Source organism: Mustela putorius, unplaced genomic scaffold (assembly GCF_011764305.1).
Source record: "Mustela putorius furo isolate JIRA1106 unplaced genomic scaffold, ASM1176430v1.1 tig00537227_pilon_pilon_pilon, whole genome shotgun sequence".
NCBI lineage: Eukaryota > Metazoa > Chordata > Mammalia > Carnivora > Mustelidae > Mustela > Mustela putorius.
In genome coordinates, this window is record NW_025422368.1 from 5,220,251 (window position 1) to 5,238,870 (window position 18,620).

Genomic DNA, 18,620 nt, shown 5'->3' on the forward strand with positions numbered 1-18,620 from the left:
TGAGCTGAAGGCAGAGGCTGAACCCACTGAGCCACCCAGGTGCCCCGAAACAGTGGCTTTGAATGACACACTGCACCAGACGGATTTAACAAATATATTCAGAAAATTCATCCTACACATGGGACATTCTCCAGAAGAGATCACATATTGGGCCACAAAACAAATCTTAACAAATTAAAAAAGGCTGAAGTAATACTGTGCATCTTTCCTGACCACATTGCTTTGAAATCAGAAATCAACCACAAAAAAATCTGGAAGGAGCAAAATACATGGAGATTAAATAACATTAAATAACAATAAATGGTCAACCAAAAAATTGAAGAAGAAATCATAAAGTATGTGAAAATGGACAAAAATGAAAACACAATGGTCCAAAACCTTTGGGATGCAGCAAGTGAGTCTAAGGGGGAAGTTTGTAGCAATATATACAGGCCTATCTCAAGAAGCAAGAAAAATCTCAAACAACCTAATCTTAACCTAAAGGAACTAGAAAAAGAATAACAAACAAAAACTAACACCAGTAGATGGAAGGAAATGATAAAGATTATAGCAGAAATAAATGATATAGAAACTAAAAAAAAAACAAAACAAACCCACAAAAACAACATCAACAAAGAACAGTTCAGTGAAACTAGGAACTGGTTCTTTGCAAAGGTCAACAAAATTGATAAACCTCTAGCCAGACTAAAAAACAACAAAACAAACAAACAAACAAAACATCAAAATGGCCAATTAAATAGGAGAAATAAAGCCAACACCACAGAAATACAAACAATTATAAGAGAATATTATAAAAAACTATATGCCAACAAATTAAATAACCTAGAAGAAATGGCTAAATTCCTAGAAACATACAACCTCCCAAAACTAAAGCAGGATGACATAGAAAATGTGAACAGACTAATTACCAGTAAGGAGATTGAATCAGTAATTCAAAAAACTCCCAACAAATCGAAGTCCAGGACTAGACGTATTCACAGGCAAATTCTTCAAAGAATTTAAACATTTATTTATTTAAAGATTTTATTTATTTATTTATTTGACAAAGATCACAAGTCGGCAGAGAGGCAGGCAGAGAGAGAAGAGGAAGCAGGCTCCCTGCTGAGCAGAGAGCCTGATGTGGGGCTCAATCCCAGGACCCTGGGATCATGACCTGAGTCTAAGGCAGAGGCTTTAATCCAGTGAGCCACCCAGGCGCCCGAATTTAAACATTTAAAGAAAAGATAATACCTATTCTTCTCAAACCTACTCCAAAAATAGGTAAAGGAAAACTTGCAAATTCATTCTATGAGGCAAGTATCACCCTGATACCAAAACCAGATAAAAAGGAGAACACCATAAAAAAGGAGAACTACAGGCCAATATCTCTGATGAATATACATGCAAAAATTCTCAACAAAATACTAGCAAACAGAATCCAAGACTATGTCAAAAAAAATCATTCACCAGGGCGCCTGGGTGGCTCAGTGGGCTAAAGCCTCTGCCTTTGGCTCAGGTCATGATCCCAGTGTCCTGGGATCAAGCCCCGCATCAGGCTTTCTGCTCAGCGGGGAGCCTGCTTCCTCCTCTCTCTCTGCCTGCCTCTCTGCCTACTTGTGATCTCTGTCTGTCAAATAAATAAATAAAATCTTTAAAAAAAAAATCATTCACCACAATCAAGTGGGATTTATTCCCAGGATGCAAGGGTGGTCAATATTTGCAATCAATCAATGTAATACATCTCATCAATAAGAGAAAGGATAAAAACCATACCATCTCCTCAGTAAATGCAGAAAAAGCATTTGTCAAAGTACAACACCGATTCATGATAAAAGCCCTCAACAAAGTAGGGCTACAGGGAATATATCTCAACATAATAAAGTCCATATATGAAAAACTCACAACTAATATCATACTCAATGGTGAAAAATTGAGAGCTTTTCCCCTAAGGTCCGGAACAAGACAAGGATGTCCACTCTCGCCACTTTTACTCAAAATAGTACTGGAAGCCCTACATTAGCAACCAGACAAGAAAGAAAAATGAAGCATCCATACTGGAAAGGAAGAAATTAGATTGTCACTATTTGCAGGTGACATGGTACTATATATAAAAAAACCTAAAAGAAGGGTGCCTGGGTGGCTCAGTTGGTAGAGTGTCTACTTTCAGCTCAGGTCATGATCCCAGGGTCCTGGGAATTGAGTCCTCCATTAGGCTCCCTGCTTAGTGGGGAGCCTGAGTCTCCCTCACCCTCCGCCTGCTGCTACCCTTGCCTGTGCTCTGTCAAATAAGTAAAATCTTAAAAAGAAAAGAAAACCTTAAAGACTCCACAAACTGCTAGAACCGATAATTTATCAGAACTCAGTAAGGTCGCAGTATATAAAATCAATGTGTAGAAATCTGTTGCATTTCTGTACACCAATAATGAAGCAGGAGAAAGAGAAATTAAGAAAATGATTCCATTTACAATTGCATCAAAAATAAAAGATACCTAGAAATAAATCTAACCAAAAAGGCGAAAGACCTGTACTCTGAAAACTATAAAATACTGATGAAAGAAATTGAAGATGACACAAAGAAATAGAAAGATATTCCTTACTCATGGGTTGGAAAAACAAATATTGTTAAAATGTTTGTATTACCCAAAGCAATCCGCACATCTAATGTGATTCCTACCAAAATACCGAGAGCATTTTTCATAGAACTAGAAGGAAAAATCCTAAAATTTATATGGAACCACAAAAAAAATCCTGACCAGACAAAGCAATCATGGAAAAAACAAAGCAAAATAAAAAAGCAAAGTTGGAGTTATCCAATTCTAGATTTCAAGTTATACTACCAAGCTGTAGTAATCAAGAGTATGGTACTGGCACAAAATACACATAGCTCAATGGAACAGTATAGAAAGCTGAGAAACGAACCCACAATTATGTAGACAATTTATCTTTGACAAAAGAGGCAAGTATATGTAATGGGAAGAAAATAGTCTCTTCAAATGGTATTAGGAATACTGGACAGCTATGGACAATAGAATGATCCTGGACTACTTTCTTACACCATACACAAAAATAAACTCAATGAATTAAAGACCTAAATGTGAGACCTGAAACCATAAACATTTTAGAAGAGAGCACAGGCAATAATTTCTCTGACATCAGCTGTAGTAACATTTTTCTAGATATAGGGCAAAGGAAATAAAAAATAAGCTATTGGGATTACATCAAAATAAAGAGCTTGTGTACTGAAGGAAACAATCAACAGAACTAAAAGGCAACCTACTGATTGGGAGAAGATACTTTCAAATGACATTTCCAATGAAGGGTTTGAATAAAAAGTATATAAAGAACAGATATGCAATTCCCCAAAACCAAATAATCCAATTACCAAATAGGCAGAAGACATGAAAAGACATTTCTCCAAAGAAGACATCCAGATAGCCAACAGACACATGAAAAGATGCTCAACATCACCCATCATCAGGTAAATACAAATCAAGAAGCTATCACCTCACACCAGTCAGAAAGGCTAAAATCAAAAACACAGGAAATAAGTGTTAGTGAGGATGTGGAGAAAAACGAACCCTCCTGCACTACTGGTGTGAATGCAAACTAGAGTAGCCATTGTGGAAAACAGTATGGGGGTTCCTCAAAAAATTAAAATAGAGCTACCCTAGGATCCAGGAATTGCACAACTGGGTATTTGCCCTGAAAACACAAAAACACTAATTTGAAGGGTACATGCACCCCTATGTTTATAGCAGCATTATTTTTAGTAGTCAAACTATGAAAGCAGCCCAAGTGTCTATCAGCTGATGAATGGATAAAAAAAGATATGAGATATATACATATTATGTGTGTGTATGTATATATGTATATACATATATAAGAATATTATTCAGCCATAAAAAATTAAAATTTGCCATTTGCAACAATGGGTGGAGCTAGAGAGTATAATGCTAAGCGAAGTCAGTCAGTCAGAGAGAGACAAATACCACATGATTTCACTCATAAGCGGAAATTAAGAAACAACAAAAAAACAAGCAAAGGAAAAAGAGAGAGAGAGAGATGAACCAAGAAACAGACTCATAGCTATAGAGAAAAAAATGATGGTTACCTGCAAGGAGGTGGGACGCGGGTAAAATAGGTAAAATAGGCTATGGGGATTAAGGAGTGCACTTGACGATGAGTAGCAGGTGATGGATGCAATGGTTGAATCACTATATTGTACACCCTAACTAATAAAGAAAACACAATATAAAAACTAAGGAGATAAAAGTGAACTTATTAATTTATTTTATCCCAAATACTATTATTTCAACATTTAATTGACATAAAAATTAGTGATGAGATATACGTTGTTTTCATTACTAAGTCTTTGAAATCCAGCATGTATTTTGCACTTACAGGACATCTCAAATTGCATGGTAAATTTTCATTAGAAATACTTGATCTATGGGGCGCCTGGGTGGCTCAGTGGGTTAAAGCCTTTGCCTTCAGCTCAGGTCATGATCCCAGGGTCCTGGGATGGGTCCCATATGGGGCTCCCTGCTTCTCCCTCTCCCATACCCCCTACTTGTGTTTCCTCTCTTGCTGTATCTCTCTCTGTCAAATAAATAAATAATTAAAATCTTTTAAAAAAAGAGATTTATATTTAGATTTCATAAAATTTGTAGTTGAAAAAGTATATTCACATATCAAGTTCTTCCAAACAAAGTTTTCTAATAATTGTATAACATTATTAGTTTTTAAATGTAAATTAGTTTAGTTTAATTAAAAATGTATTTCCTGTCACACTTGCCTTGTTATAGTTGCTCGGTAGCTCCATGTAGCACAGCTCTAGATAAACTCTTACATATATGCACCAGGAGGAATGTTCAGAAATGTTTGAAAGGCAAAATACTGCTAACAAACCAATACAAGAATGGACACATAAGGGCGCCTGGGTGGCTCAGTGGGTTAAGCCACTGCCTTCGGCTCAGGTCATGATCCCAGGGTCCTGGGATCGAGTCCCGCATCGGGCTCTCTGCTCAGCGGGGAGCCTGCTTCCTCCTCTTTCTCTGCCTGCCTCTCTGCCTACTTGTGATCTCTGTCAAATAAACAAATAAAATCTTAAAAAAAAAAAAGAATGGACACGTAAATAAGTGTATTTTCACTATAAAAAACAGATGTTAGTGAAAATGAATGAACTACAGATATACACTTCAATATGGATAAACTGGAAAACTCAATGTTGAGGGGAATAAAGCAAGTCACAGAAGTATATAGAAAATCAAGACAGACAAAACTATGCTCTCTCTATTGTTTAGAGAAATGTGCGTGTGTAGGGGAGGCAAAACTTTATCCATTTTAGATTTTCAGCGAGGACTCTTTAAAAGACTAACTAAAGAAAAAGAGTTTATTAACAAGTGTAGTACACAGCATATAGAAGAAACCTTAAAAAAGAGTAACTCAAAGTGCTTATAGTAGCATCTTCAATAAAGAATAACACACTTGTGGAGAAATGACAGGACAAAGCAAAGCAATGGTGGCGAACTGCGGGAAGATATGGGAGAAAACTAATGGAGTGAGGCTTATTTGCCAATTCCTTCGGTAAAAAGAGTTTTATTCTGCCATTAGGCAGAAGAGAAGTAGGGTAGAGAGAACTCTTCCTGGATTTGCTGATGCTTAATTTCCTTCAGTTCAATAGGTTTTATGTCAAAGAGGCGTATTTTGGGGCACCATACTCTAGTTTCTCTCTGCTAAAACAAATTTCGACAACCAGGTGGTATAAACCAACGGACTTTTATTCTCTCACAGTTCGAGAGATCAAATGGCTGAAATGTGGGTCACTGGACTGAAATCAAGATGTCAGCAGGTTGCATTCTCTATGGACTCTCTCTCAGAGAGAACCCATTCCTTGCTCCTTTTAGCTTCTGGTGGCTATCAGCATTCCCTGGCTGTGGCCACTTCACTCCAATCTTCAAGGCCAGCAGCTTCACATCTCTCTTTGCCCCATCTTCACATTGAGCCTTCTCTGTATGATCTCAACTTCTGCCTCCCTCTTAGGAGGACACTTGAGATTACAATAGAGGTCACTGAGATAATTAAAAAACAGTCTCTCGGGCGCCTGGGTGGCTCAGTGGGTTAAGCCACTGCCTTCGGCTCAGGTCATGATCTCAGGGTCCTGGGATCGAGTCCCGCACGGGCTCTCTGCTCAGCAGGGAGCCTGCTTCCTCCTCTCTTTCTCTGCCTGCCTCTCTGCCTACTTGTGATCTCTCTCTGTCGAATAAATAAATAAAATCTTAAAAAAAAAATAAAAAAAAATAAAAAACAGTCTCTCCACCTCAAGATCATTAATTTAATCACATCTGCAATGACTCTCTTTCCATATGAAGGAACATTTGAACATTCCAGGAACTATGACCTGATACTTTTTGGGGACGGTCATCATTAAGTCTATTATAGTATTTAAAGTATAGAGAATAAAATTCAGGATAGTAGTTATCTCTGGGAATTAGGAAAGGGATACAGTTGATACGCGGGCAGGTGCACAGGAGCTTTAAAAAATATTCTGTTTCTCCAGCTGGACAATAGATACACAAGTGTTCATTTGGCTTTCTCCCGCATCTCAGGTTCTAAACTGCTTAGATTAGATGCTCAAATTATAGTGATTCCTCTACCCACTCCCTTACTCTGACTCTTTGACCCCTGTGGCACATAGTAAGTAACAGCCAGTAACACTTACCATAGGTAACACTACTGGATTTCATATAGTTTATCTAGGTATGGATGTCTTTTCCTTTATTCTGCTTGGGATTTAATGAGGCAACCAGGAAGCTCAGTTGGTTAAGCACCTGACTCTTGATTTGGGCTTAGGTCATTATCTCAGGGTCTTGAGAGCAAGCCCTGCATCAGGCTCTGCACTGAGCAGAGTCTGCTTAGGATTCTCCCTCTCCCTGCCTCTCTGGCCCTTCCCACTTGTGCTCTCTGTCTGTCTATAAATCAATCAATGAATCAATCAATATTTATTAATAAATAAATAAATAAAGACAAAACTAAATAGACAAGAAGACAACACTACGTGTGTTATTTGTCAGGGAGAGTGGGAGAGGGAGAAGAAGGCTTGCCGCTGAGCAGGGAGCCTGAAGTGGGGCTGGATCCCAGGACCCTGGAATCATGGCTTGAGCTGAAGGCAGACATTTAACAGGTGACCCACCCAGACACCCCTGAATAGGTACTATTCTTAATCCTATTTCATAGATTAGAAAAATGAGATCTTTGAGGCTTGCCTTAAAGTCATAGTTGTTATATGGTGGATACTTGAATCAAATCCAGATAGTTTGATTTTAATTCCTGTACAGTTTTTAATTGGACAATTTTTAAAAATTAAGAAAAAATTCATGTACAACAAAATTCATCCTTTTGGTGTCTTGTTCTGGGAGCTTTGACTAAGGCATACAGATGTGTAACCACAACCAAAATCCATATTTAAAATAGTTACTTCTCCTCAAAAAATTCTCCTGTGCCTTTTTGTTGTCAACTCCTCCACCACCCCCTGGCAGCCATTAGTTTTCTGTGCCTATAGTTTATAGTTTTCTCTTTCTTGAATGCTTTATAAATCGAATCACCCTATGTAGTCCTTTGAATCTGTTTTAGCATAAAATATTCATTCAGCAGTTGAAGGATATTTGGATTATTTCCAGTTTGGAGCAACTATGAATAAACCACAAACATTCATGCATTAGTTTTGGTATAAACATAAGTTTTCATTCCTCTTGAGTGAATACCTAGGAATGGTATTACTAAATCTTATGGAACCATAAGTTTATAAGAAATGACCAAACTGTTATCTTAAGTGGCTTAACTATTTTACATTCCCACCAGCAATATATGAGAGTTCCAGTTGTTTTATATCCTGTCTGTGCTGGGTATTGTTATCATTTACTTAGATCTTCTTTGATATCTTTCATCAATGTTTTGTATTTTTCAGTGTACAGATCTTTATTTTGTTAGATTTATTCCTACATATATCATGTTTTAGAGTTCTGTTAAATTTCAATTTCCAATTATTGGTAGTTATAGAAATACAGTTTTTATTTCTTTTTAAAGATTTATTTATTTTAGAGAGCACCAGCAGGATTGGCAGAGGGAGAGGGACAGAGAAAATCTCAAGCAGACTCCCTGCTGAGCACAGAGCTCAATTCAGTCAGGGCTCAATCCCACAACCCATGAGATTATGGCCTGAGCTAAAACCAAGAGTCAGATTCTCAACCAACTGCACCACCCAGGCACCCCTACAGTTTTGGTTTTTGTATACTGGTCTCCTAGCCTACGAACATGTTAATGATAGCTTTTTTGTAGACTCTTTGGGAGTTTTTATATAAATATTTTTGTCTATAAATAAAAATCATTTTATTTCTCCCTTTCAATCTTTTTCTTTTCAAAAGATTTTATTTATTTATTTGTCAGAGAGAGCGAGAGAGAGAGAGAGCACAGGCAGGTAGAGTGGCAGGAGGCAGAGGGAGAAGCAGGTTCCCCGCCAAGCAAGGAGCCCGATGCGGAACTTGATCCCAGGACACTGGGATCATGACCTGAGCCGAAGGCAGCCACCTAACCAACTGAGCCACCCAGGCATCCCACCCTTTCCAATCTTTATTCTTTTATTTATTTTTCTTATCTTATTGGAATAGGTAAGACCTTTATATAATGTTGAATATGTGATTAGAGCAGAATCCTTAGAGCACTTTTGAATTTCACCATTAAGTATGATGCTAACTATACACTTTTGGTAAATCTTTTTTTTTTTTTAGAAGATTTTATTTATTTATTTGAGAGAGAGACACACCGTGAGAGAGGGAAACAAGCAGGGGGAGTGGGAGAGGGAGAAGCAGGCTTCCCATTGAGCAGGGAGACTGACGTGGGGCTTGATCCCAGGACCCTGGGATCCATGACCTGAGCTGAAGGCATACGCTCAATGACTGAGCCACCAGGTGCCCCTTTTTGTAAATCTCTTTATCATTGTATGTATATATATCATATTTTGTTTACCCATTCATTAATCACTGAGCCCTTGGGTTGTTTCCACCTCTATGCTATTGTGAGTAATGCTGCTATGAACATAGGAGGACAAACATTTGCTCAAATTCCTGTTTTAAATTCTTTATATATGTAGGGTGGAATTGTTGGATCATATGTAATTTAATTTTTAATGTTTTTGAGGAACCACTATACTGTTTTCCATAATAGCTGCACCATTTTATGTTCCCATTAACAGTGCACAAGAGTTCCAATTTTCTACATCCTCACCAACCTTTATTATTTTGGTTTTTTAAAATAATATCCATCCTAATGGGTACCTAATGGGTATCTCATTGTAGTTTTGATTTGCATTTCCTTAAAGATTATGATGTTAAGCTTCTTTCATATGCTTGTCATCCATTTGTATATCATTTTTGAATGCTTATTTACAGTCTTTGCCCATTTTGGGGGCACTTGCATGGCACATTTGGTTAAACATCCAACTCTTGGGTTCAGCTCAGGTTGTGATTTCAGGATTGTAAGATTTGGGCTCTGTGTCAGGCTCTGGACTCAGTGCAGAGTCAGCTTGAGACTCTCTCTGACCCTTCCCCTTCTCTAAAATAAATAAATCTCTAAATCCTTTGTCCATTTTCAAATTGAGTCATTATTTATTTTAATGTTGAGTTGTAGGAGTTCATTATGTATTATGGATATTAGCTCTTTACCAGAGATATGATTTGAAAATAATCTCTTCTATTCCATAGGTTGCCTTTTCAAACTGTTGATTGTGTCCTTTCATGCACAAAAGTTTTACATTTTATTTAGTCCAATTTATTTTTACTTTTATTGCCTGTGGTTTTGGTATCTAATCCAAGAAATCATTACCAAATCCAATATCATGAAGATTTTCCATCTATGTTTTCTTCTGCTTTATAATTTCAGATATTATGCTTAGGTTTTGTTGTTGTTATTGTTGTTTTGTTTTTTATCCCCTTTGAGTTGATTTTTGTATATGCTGTAAGGTAATTTTCCAACTTCATTCTTTTGCATGGATCTCCAGTTTTACCAACACCATTTGCTGAAAGACTGTTTTTTCCCCCCATTGAATGGTCTTGGCACCCTTATCAAAAATCATTTGAGGGGCATATAGTGGCTCAGTCAGTTGGCTATCCAACTCTTGGTTTTGGCTCCCGAGTCAAGATCTTGGGTTTGGAGGGTGGAGCTCTGTGTCAGGCTCTGAGCTCAGCAGGAAGTCTGCTTGGGATTCTCTCTCTCTCTATCTCCCTCTGCCCGTCCCCCTGATCTCTTTCTCTCTCTCCCTCTCAAATGGATAATAAATCTTTTTAAAAACCATATGATCATATATGCAGAAGTCTATTCCCTTGGTCTATATATCTCTCTTTATGTCAATATACTGTTTTAATTACCATTGCTTTTGTACTAGGATTTAAAAATGACAAGTGTGTGCTTTCCAACTTTATTCTTCTTTCTCAAGACTATTTTGGGTATTCAGGGTCCCTTGAGACTCTATACAAATTTTAGAATGGATTTTTCTACCTCTGCAAAAATTACTATTGAAAATTTTTTTCATTTTATTTCTTTTCAGTGTTCCAGCATTCATTGTTTATGTACCATACCCAGTGCTCCATGCAGTATGTGCCCTCCATAATACCCACCACTAGGCTCACCCAATCCCCCACTCCTCTCCCCTCCAATACCCTCAGTTTGTTTCTCAGAGTCCACAGTGTCTCATGGTTTGTCTTCTCCTCTGATTTCTGCACAGCAAAGGAAACAGTCAACAAAACAAAGAGGCAATCCACAGAATGGGAGAAGATATTCACAAATGACACTACAAAGGGTTGATATCCAAGATCTACAAAGAACTCCTCAAACTCAATACACACAAAACAGATAATCACGTCAAAAAATGGGCAGAAGACATGAACAGACCTTCTCCAATGAAGACATACAAATGGCTAACAGACACATGAAAAAATGTTCATCATCATTAGCCATCAGGGAGATTAAAATCAAAACCACATTGAGATACCACCTTACATCAGTTAGAGTGGCCAAAATTAACAAGACAGTAAACAACATGTGTTGGAGAGGATGTGGAGAAAGAGGAACCCTCTTACACTATTGGTGGGAATGCAAGTTGGTGCAACCACTTTGGAAAACAGTGTGGAGATTACTTAAGAAATTAAAAACAGAGCTTCCCTATGACCCTGCAATTGCACTACTATGTATTTACCCCAAAGTTACTGATGTAGTGAAAAGAAGGGCCATCTGTACCCCAATGTTCATAGCAGCAATGGCCACAGTCACCAAACTGTGGAAAGAACCAATATGCCCTTTAATGGACAAATGGATAAAGAAGAATACTATAGAAATTTTAATAGGGATTGCATTAAATATGTCAGTTTTGGTAGTATTGATGTCTTATATTAAGTCTTTTAACCCATGAACACAGAATGTCTTTCCACTTATTTGTGTTTCCTTTAATTTCTTCTGAACATTTTGTGGTGAAAATTATAAGGGTACAAGTTTTCCATCTCCTTGATTAAGTTTATTAAGTATTTTATTCTTTTGATACTATTGTAAATGGATTTGTTTTCTTAATTTCCTTTTCAGATTGTTCATTGTTGGTGTTTTTTTTTTTTTAAAGATTTTATTTATTTATTTATTTATTTGACAGAGAGAAATCACAAGTAGATGGAGAGGCAGACAGTGAGAGACAGAGGGAAGCAGGCTCCCCGCTGAGCAGAGAGCCCGATGCGGGACTTGATCCCAGCACCCTGAGATCATGACCCGAGCCGAAGGCAGCGGCTTAAACCACTGAGCCACCCAGGCGCCTCTCATTGTTGGTGTTTAACAACACAATTGATTTTTGCATGTGATTTCATATCCCACAACTTTGGCTGAATTCATTTACCAGTTCTAACAGTTTTCTTCCCCCTCCAGATAATTTGCATTTTATTTTTTAAATTTTATTTTATTTAAATCCAATTAATTAACATATAGTGTATTATTAGTTTCAGAGGTAGAGTTCAGTGATTCGTTGGTTGCATATAACACTCAGTGTTCTTTACATCACATGCCCTCCTTAATACCCATCACCCAGTTACCCCATCCCCTCCAACTACCTCTCCTTCTGCAACCCTCAGTTTGTGTCCTATAGTTAAGAGTCTCTTATGGTTTGTCTCCCTCTGATTTCATCTAATTTTATTTTTCCCTCCCTTCCCCTATGATTCTGTTTTGTTCCTTAAATTCCACATATGAGTGAAATCATATGATAATTGTCTTTCTCTCACTAGAGGGTACCATAATACCATCTAGTTCCATCCACATAATTTCAAATGGTAAGATATCATTTTTTCTGATGTCTAATATCCCATTTTATATATATATATATAGAAAGAAAGAGAGAGAGATATCTCACATCTTTATCCATTCTTCTGTTGATGGACATTTGACAAAATACAGCATTATTTCTTGATTAAAACTCTCTGCAGTGTAGGGATAGAAGGAATATACCTCAATATCATAAAACCCATATACAAAAAGCCCACAGCAAACATCACTCACAATTGCTCCAAAAATGATATCTAGAAATAAATCTAAAAAGAGGTAAAGGATCTGTACTCTGCAAACCATAGAACACTTATGAAAGAAGTTGAGAAAAGTTGAGATAGAATTGCAATTGTAAATGGGATCAATTCCTTAATTTTTCTTTCTTCTGTCTCAGTGTATAGAAATGCAGCTGATTTCTATGCATTGATTTTATATCTTGCCACTTTGCTGAATTCCTGAATGAGATCTAGCAATTTTTGCGTGGAGTCTTTGGGTTTTCCACATAGAGTATGATAGAAGTTGAGATGGAAAAACATTCCATGCTCATGGATTGGAAGAACAAATATTGTTAAAATGTCTATGTTACCCAGAGCAATCTACACATTCAATGCACTCCCTAACAGTTTTTTTCATGTGTGTCATCTTTAGGGTTTTCTACATATAAGATCCTATCATCTGAAAACAGATATAATTTTATTTTCTCCTTTCCAATTTGGATGTCTTTTATTAATTTTTTTCTTGCCTAATTGTTCTGGCTAACTTGGAGTAATATGTTGACTAGAAGTGGTGAAAGTGGGCATCCTTGCCTTGTTCCTGACTTCAGAGAAAACCTTTCAGTCTCTCACTATTGAGACTCTTACCTCTGGGTTTTTCTTTATCTTTATTTAAAGAAAGATTTATTTATTTTAGAGAAAGACTGCATAAGCAGGGGGAGGGGCAGAGAGAGAAGAAGACAAGCAGATTCCCTGCTGAGCAGGGACACCCCCCCACACACACAACGTGGGGCTCAATCCCAGGACCCTGAGATCATGACCAGAGCTGAAACCAAGAGGTACATAACTGATCTAGCCACTCAGGTGTGCCTCTGGATTTTTCATATATATTCTTTATCATATTCAGGAAGTTTCTATCGATTCCTAGTTTTTTTCTATGTTTTTATCATGAAAAGGTGTTGAATTTTGTAAATGCTTTTTCTGCATCAAGTGAAATGATCATGTGGTGTTGTTCCTAGCATTCTGTTAATTTGGTATATTTCATTGATTGGCTTTCATATGTTGAACCATTCTTGCATTCCAGGAATAAATCCCAATTACCCATAATATATAATTCTTTTAATGTGCTGTTGAATTCTGTTTGAGAGTATTTTGTTGAGGATTTTTGCATCAATATTCATCAGGTATGTTGATCTATAGCTTTCTTTTCTCCTCTCTCTTTCTTCTTTCCTTCTCTTCCTTTTCTCCTTTCCTTCCATCCTTCTCTCTTCCTTCCCTCCCTCCATTTCCTTTCCTTTCCCTCCCTTCCCTTCCCTTCCTTTTCTTCATTTGTTCTTTTTGTAGTGTCTTTATCTGGCCATGGTATCAGGCCTTCAAAGAATGAGTTCAGAACTGCTACTGCCTTTTTAGTTTTCTGGAAGAATTTTTGAGGACTTGGTATTTTTTCCCCTTCATCACTGTGCTATGGGTTAGCTTGTAGTGTTATTTTTCATCACTTGGCTTATCCAACTTTGTGTCCACCCTTCTGTGCTCTTGACAAATTATTTGCTGCAATTACACCTCCCTCCCTTGATCCATCCCTTCCTTCCTATCTTTTGCATCATCTCTGTTTCTAATTGCAATATTTCCAGCACCTAAATACCTGATTATTTCTTTTCTATGATGGGTTTGCAAAATCCAAATCTTACTCTTTTTAAAAAAGATTTATTTATTTATTTTGACAGAGAGAGATCACAAATAGGCAGAGAGGCAGGCAGATAAAGAAGGGGAAGCAGGCTCCCCGCTGAGCAGAGAGCCGGATGCTGGCCGATCCCATGACCTTGAGACCATGACCTGAGCTGAAGGCAGACGCTTTAACCCACTGAGCCACCCAGGCGCCCCCCAAATCTCACTCTTATTGTAACCAAACTGAAAGGGTAATAGAGTTGGAAAAGGTGGGAGTGGTGGTTCATCATCTATCAGATTCACTGTTTCCTTTTGAAATATTTTAACATCCGTTTCATTCCTGAGGAAAAATTAATAGATAAAATATCTATACTCATACTTTAAATAATTAATATTAGTGTGAGGGTAAATAAAATGAGAGTAATTTCTTTCTTTTTTTAGGGAAGTAATTTCTTTTTTTTTAAATTTTTTATTTCTTTTCTGCATAACAGTATTCATTGTTTTTGCACCACACCCAGTGCTCCATGTAATATGTGCCCTCCCTAACACCCACCACCTGGTTCCCCCAACCTCCCACCCCCGCCCCTTCAAAACCCTCAGATTGTTTTTCAGAGTCCGTAGCTCTCATGGTTCACCTCCCCTTCCAATTTCCCTCAAGTCCCTTCTCCTCTCCATCTCCCCTTGTCCTCCATGCTATTTGTTATGCTCCACAAATAAGTGAAACCATATGATAATTGACTCTCTCTGCTTGACTTATTTCACTCAGCATAATCTCTTCCAGTCCCGTCCATGTTGCTACAAAAGTTGGGTATTCATCCTTTCTGATGGAGGCATAGTGTATATGGACCACATCTTCCTTATCCATTCATCCGTTGAAGGGCATCTTGGTTCTTTCCACAGTTTGGCGACCGTGGCCATTGCTGCTATAAACATTGGGGTAAAGATGGCCCTTCTTTTCACTACATCTGTATCTTGGAGGGAAGTAATTTCTAATAACAGGCAATTTAGGTCAAACTTCACTGGAAGACATAATAAGGAAATAAACAGAGGCTTATACCTACATGTAGAATAAAACAAAGTGAAAGCTACAAATGTGGGTTGATACAAATCCATTTGTTGAAGAGACTGTCTTTTCCCATTGCATATTCTTTCCCACTTTGTTAAAGATAATCAACCATATATTTGTGGGTTTATTTCTGGGCTTTCTATACTGTTCCATTGACCCATGTGTCTATTTTTATTCCAGCATCATACCATTTTTATTACTACAGCTTTATTTTTTAAAAGATCTTATTTACTTTTCTGAGAGAGAGAGCTAGAGAGCACAAACAGGGGGAGCAGCAGAGGAAGAGGGAGAAGCAGGCTCCCTGCTCAGGACCCTGGGATCACAACTTGAGCTATAGTCAGACACTTAACTGACTGAGTCACCCAGGCACCCCACTATAGCTTTATAGTGTAACTTAAAATCTGAACTTTTACTCCCTGCTTTGTTCTTCTTTCTCAAGTTTGCTTTGGTTAGGTAGGGTCTTTTGTGGTTGCATACAAATTTTAGTATTATTTATTCTGGTTCTGTGAAAAATGCTATTGTTTTAAAAGAATTAATAAGATTGATAAACCCCTGGCCAGACTTATCAAAAAGAAAAGAGAAAGGACCCAAATAAATAAAATCATGAATGAAAGTGGAGAGATTACAACCAACACCAAAGAAATACAAACAATTATAAGAACATATTATGAGCAACTCTACGCCAACAAATTTGACAATCTGGAAGAAATGGATGCATTCCTAGAGACATATAAACTACCACAACTGAACCAAGAAGAAATAGAAAACCTGAACAGACCCGTAACCAGTAAGGAGATTGAAACAGTCATCAAAAATCTCCAAAAAAAAAAAAAAAAAAAAAAAAAAGCTATTGTTATTTGATAGGGACTGAACTGACTCTGTAGACTGCTTGTGTAGTATGGACATTTCAACAATATTAATTCTTCCAATACATGAACATGAAATATCTTTCCATTTATTTGTGCCATCAATTTATTTCATGAATGTTTTAAAGTATTCAGAATGGGGGTGCCTGGGTGGCTCAGTGTGTTGGGCCTCTGCCTTAGGCTCTGGTTGTGGTCTCAGGGTCCTGGGATTGAGCCCCGCATTGGGCTCTCTGCTGGGCAGGGAGCCTGCTTCCTCCCCTCTCTCTCTGCCTGCCTCTGCCTACTGGTGATCTCTTTGTCAAATAAATAAGATCTTTAAAAAAAATAAAGTTTTCAGAATAAAAACTTCTTTCACCTCTTTGATTAAGTTTATTCATAGGTATTTTATTCTTTTCCACAATTGTAAAATGGGACTGTTTTCTTATCTCTTTTTCTGCTACTTCATTATTAGTCTATAAAAATGTTACCATTTTCTGGGTATTAATTTTGTATCCTGCAAATTACTCAGTTCATTTAGTACTTCTAATAGATTTTCTAATAGAGTCTTTAAGGTTTTCTATAAATAGTTTCATGTCATCTGTAAATGTGACAGTCTAATTTCTTCCTTACCAATATAGGTACCTCGTTTCTTTTTCTTGTCTGATTGCTGTGGCTAAGACTTCCAGTACTATGTTGAATAAAAGTGGTGAGAGCGAACTCCCTTAGAGGAAAAGCCCTCAGTTTTTCACTTTTGAATATAATGTTGACTGTGGGTTTTCATATATGGTTTTTATTATATTGAGGTTTGTTCCTGCTAATCCCACTTTGTTGAGAGTTTTTAATAAACAGATGTTCAATTAAGTCAACAAATTGAGAATTTATTAATATATCCCCCTTCTGATTCTTATAGGCCATTAACATGCAGCTGGCTGACATAATGCTTAATGTACAGCGGATAATAAATCGCTACACTCTTGATGAGAATGTGCACTCTGGAAGAAAAATATCCATTACAGAATATAAGAAACGGAGAGTAAATTTCATGGAAAAAATAGTTACTTGTGCTAAGAATGTTGAAATTAGAGAAAAGACTCTTGTGTACATACTGGCCTGGTTGGAAGAATGGAGTAAGTTTCCAGAGGTGGCTCAAAGGAAAACCATGAAGTTAATGAAAAAGCTAGAGAAAAGGATCTATAAATTATAAAGGGTTAATCAGACTAAAGACTAAGGAGGTTATTGAGAAAACAGTTATCCACTGTTTCAGTAAGCATAAAATAAGAAAAATATAGTCCTGTTCACTTAATGCCAGCTATTCTGGACTCTTTGCTTTTTCCTTCAAGCATGCCAGCATGCCCCTGCCCAGTGTCTTTATGCTTACTATTCCTTTGCCTGGAACACTATCTACAAGTAGGCATGTGGCTCATCCTCTGCTTATATCTCACTTTAAAATGGTATGTTCTCTGACCATCTCCATTTCCTACTCCTTGACACTGTACATTACTCTTTACTCTTTATTTTCATCTGTAGCATTTCTTACCATCTGACAACCTATATAACTAATTTTTGTCTCTCTCCTTCCACTAGCATGCAAGCAGTATGAAGTCAGGAAATTTCATTTAGTGCAGTACTCTCAGCATCTAGAACAATACATGACAAAAGAGATATTGGTTGAATGAAAGAATGAATAACCTTAGAATATAAAAAAGGAAATGTCATTTAGTTGCAAGAAATATCGTGTAATGAGGGTCTTAAAATACTAAATAACTTATGAAAGGAGTTAATTGGGTTTAGTTACTCAATATTAAAGCACATGTTCACATTTTTAGATACCAGAGTATTTTCATGTCCAAGATTTACTGTTCAGGTTTCTATTCCAAGTCTCTTTTTCATTTCTTCATAGAGATCCAAGATTTACTGTTCAGGTTTCTATTCCAAGTCTCTTTTTCATTTCTTCATAGAGAAAAGCTTCAGAATAGCAATAAGTATGAGATACCTACATTCCCTAATACTATAATATGGAGTAGTTAGCCAATATTATAAACTTATATAGTTATAATTATTTTTCTGCACAAAAGCTTTTTTTTTTTTTTTACTCTCTTCAAGATGCAATTTTGTCTGAGATGACTGCAACTGATATTGAGGAACACCACCACTGGATAGCACAAATGGAGTTTTTACCAGAAATGTTCAAAGCTATTGAGAACAATGTCAAGTTACTGTGTAGAATTAGTGTATTTTTGTTTGAAGAAAAGAAGAGACAAAAGAGAAAAACAGGTAAGGGTGCTTGAAGACATTGGAAACATATTTGACTTTTTCTAAAAAATGGGTTTATTAAGGTACAATTTATATACCATAAAACTCACATATGTTAAGTGTACAATTCAATGACTTTTAGTAAATTTAGAGTTGTATAACTCTCACTACAATTCAATTTTAGAACATTTCCTTCATCTCATAAATATCCCTCACACCAAGTTGCAGTCAATCCTCATTCCCACTTCAATC

At 36.9% G+C, this 18,620-nt stretch overlaps 2 protein-coding genes across 3 annotated transcripts in view; one reads left to right on the top strand and one right to left on the bottom strand.

The window, feature by feature from the left end:
- The window catches only part of LARP4 (La ribonucleoprotein 4), a 210,619-nt gene that overhangs the window by 109,171 nt on the left and 82,828 nt on the right, over window positions 1-18,620 (bottom strand). The window lies entirely within an intron of this gene.
- Window positions 1-18,620, top strand: part of FAM186A (family with sequence similarity 186 member A) — a 76,811-nt gene that overhangs the window by 25,168 nt on the left and 33,023 nt on the right. Inside the window, exons 2-3 of one of the 2 annotated variants that reach the window (XM_045073023.1) lie at window positions 17,026-17,242; window positions 18,219-18,389. The exons of the other annotated variant lie outside the window; for it this stretch is intronic. Of the exons in view, the coding sequence (XP_044928958.1) occupies window positions 17,026-17,242; window positions 18,219-18,389 (388 nt within the window). The remainder of the gene's footprint in view (window positions 1-17,025; window positions 17,243-18,218; window positions 18,390-18,620) is intronic. 2 annotated transcript variants of the gene reach the window in all.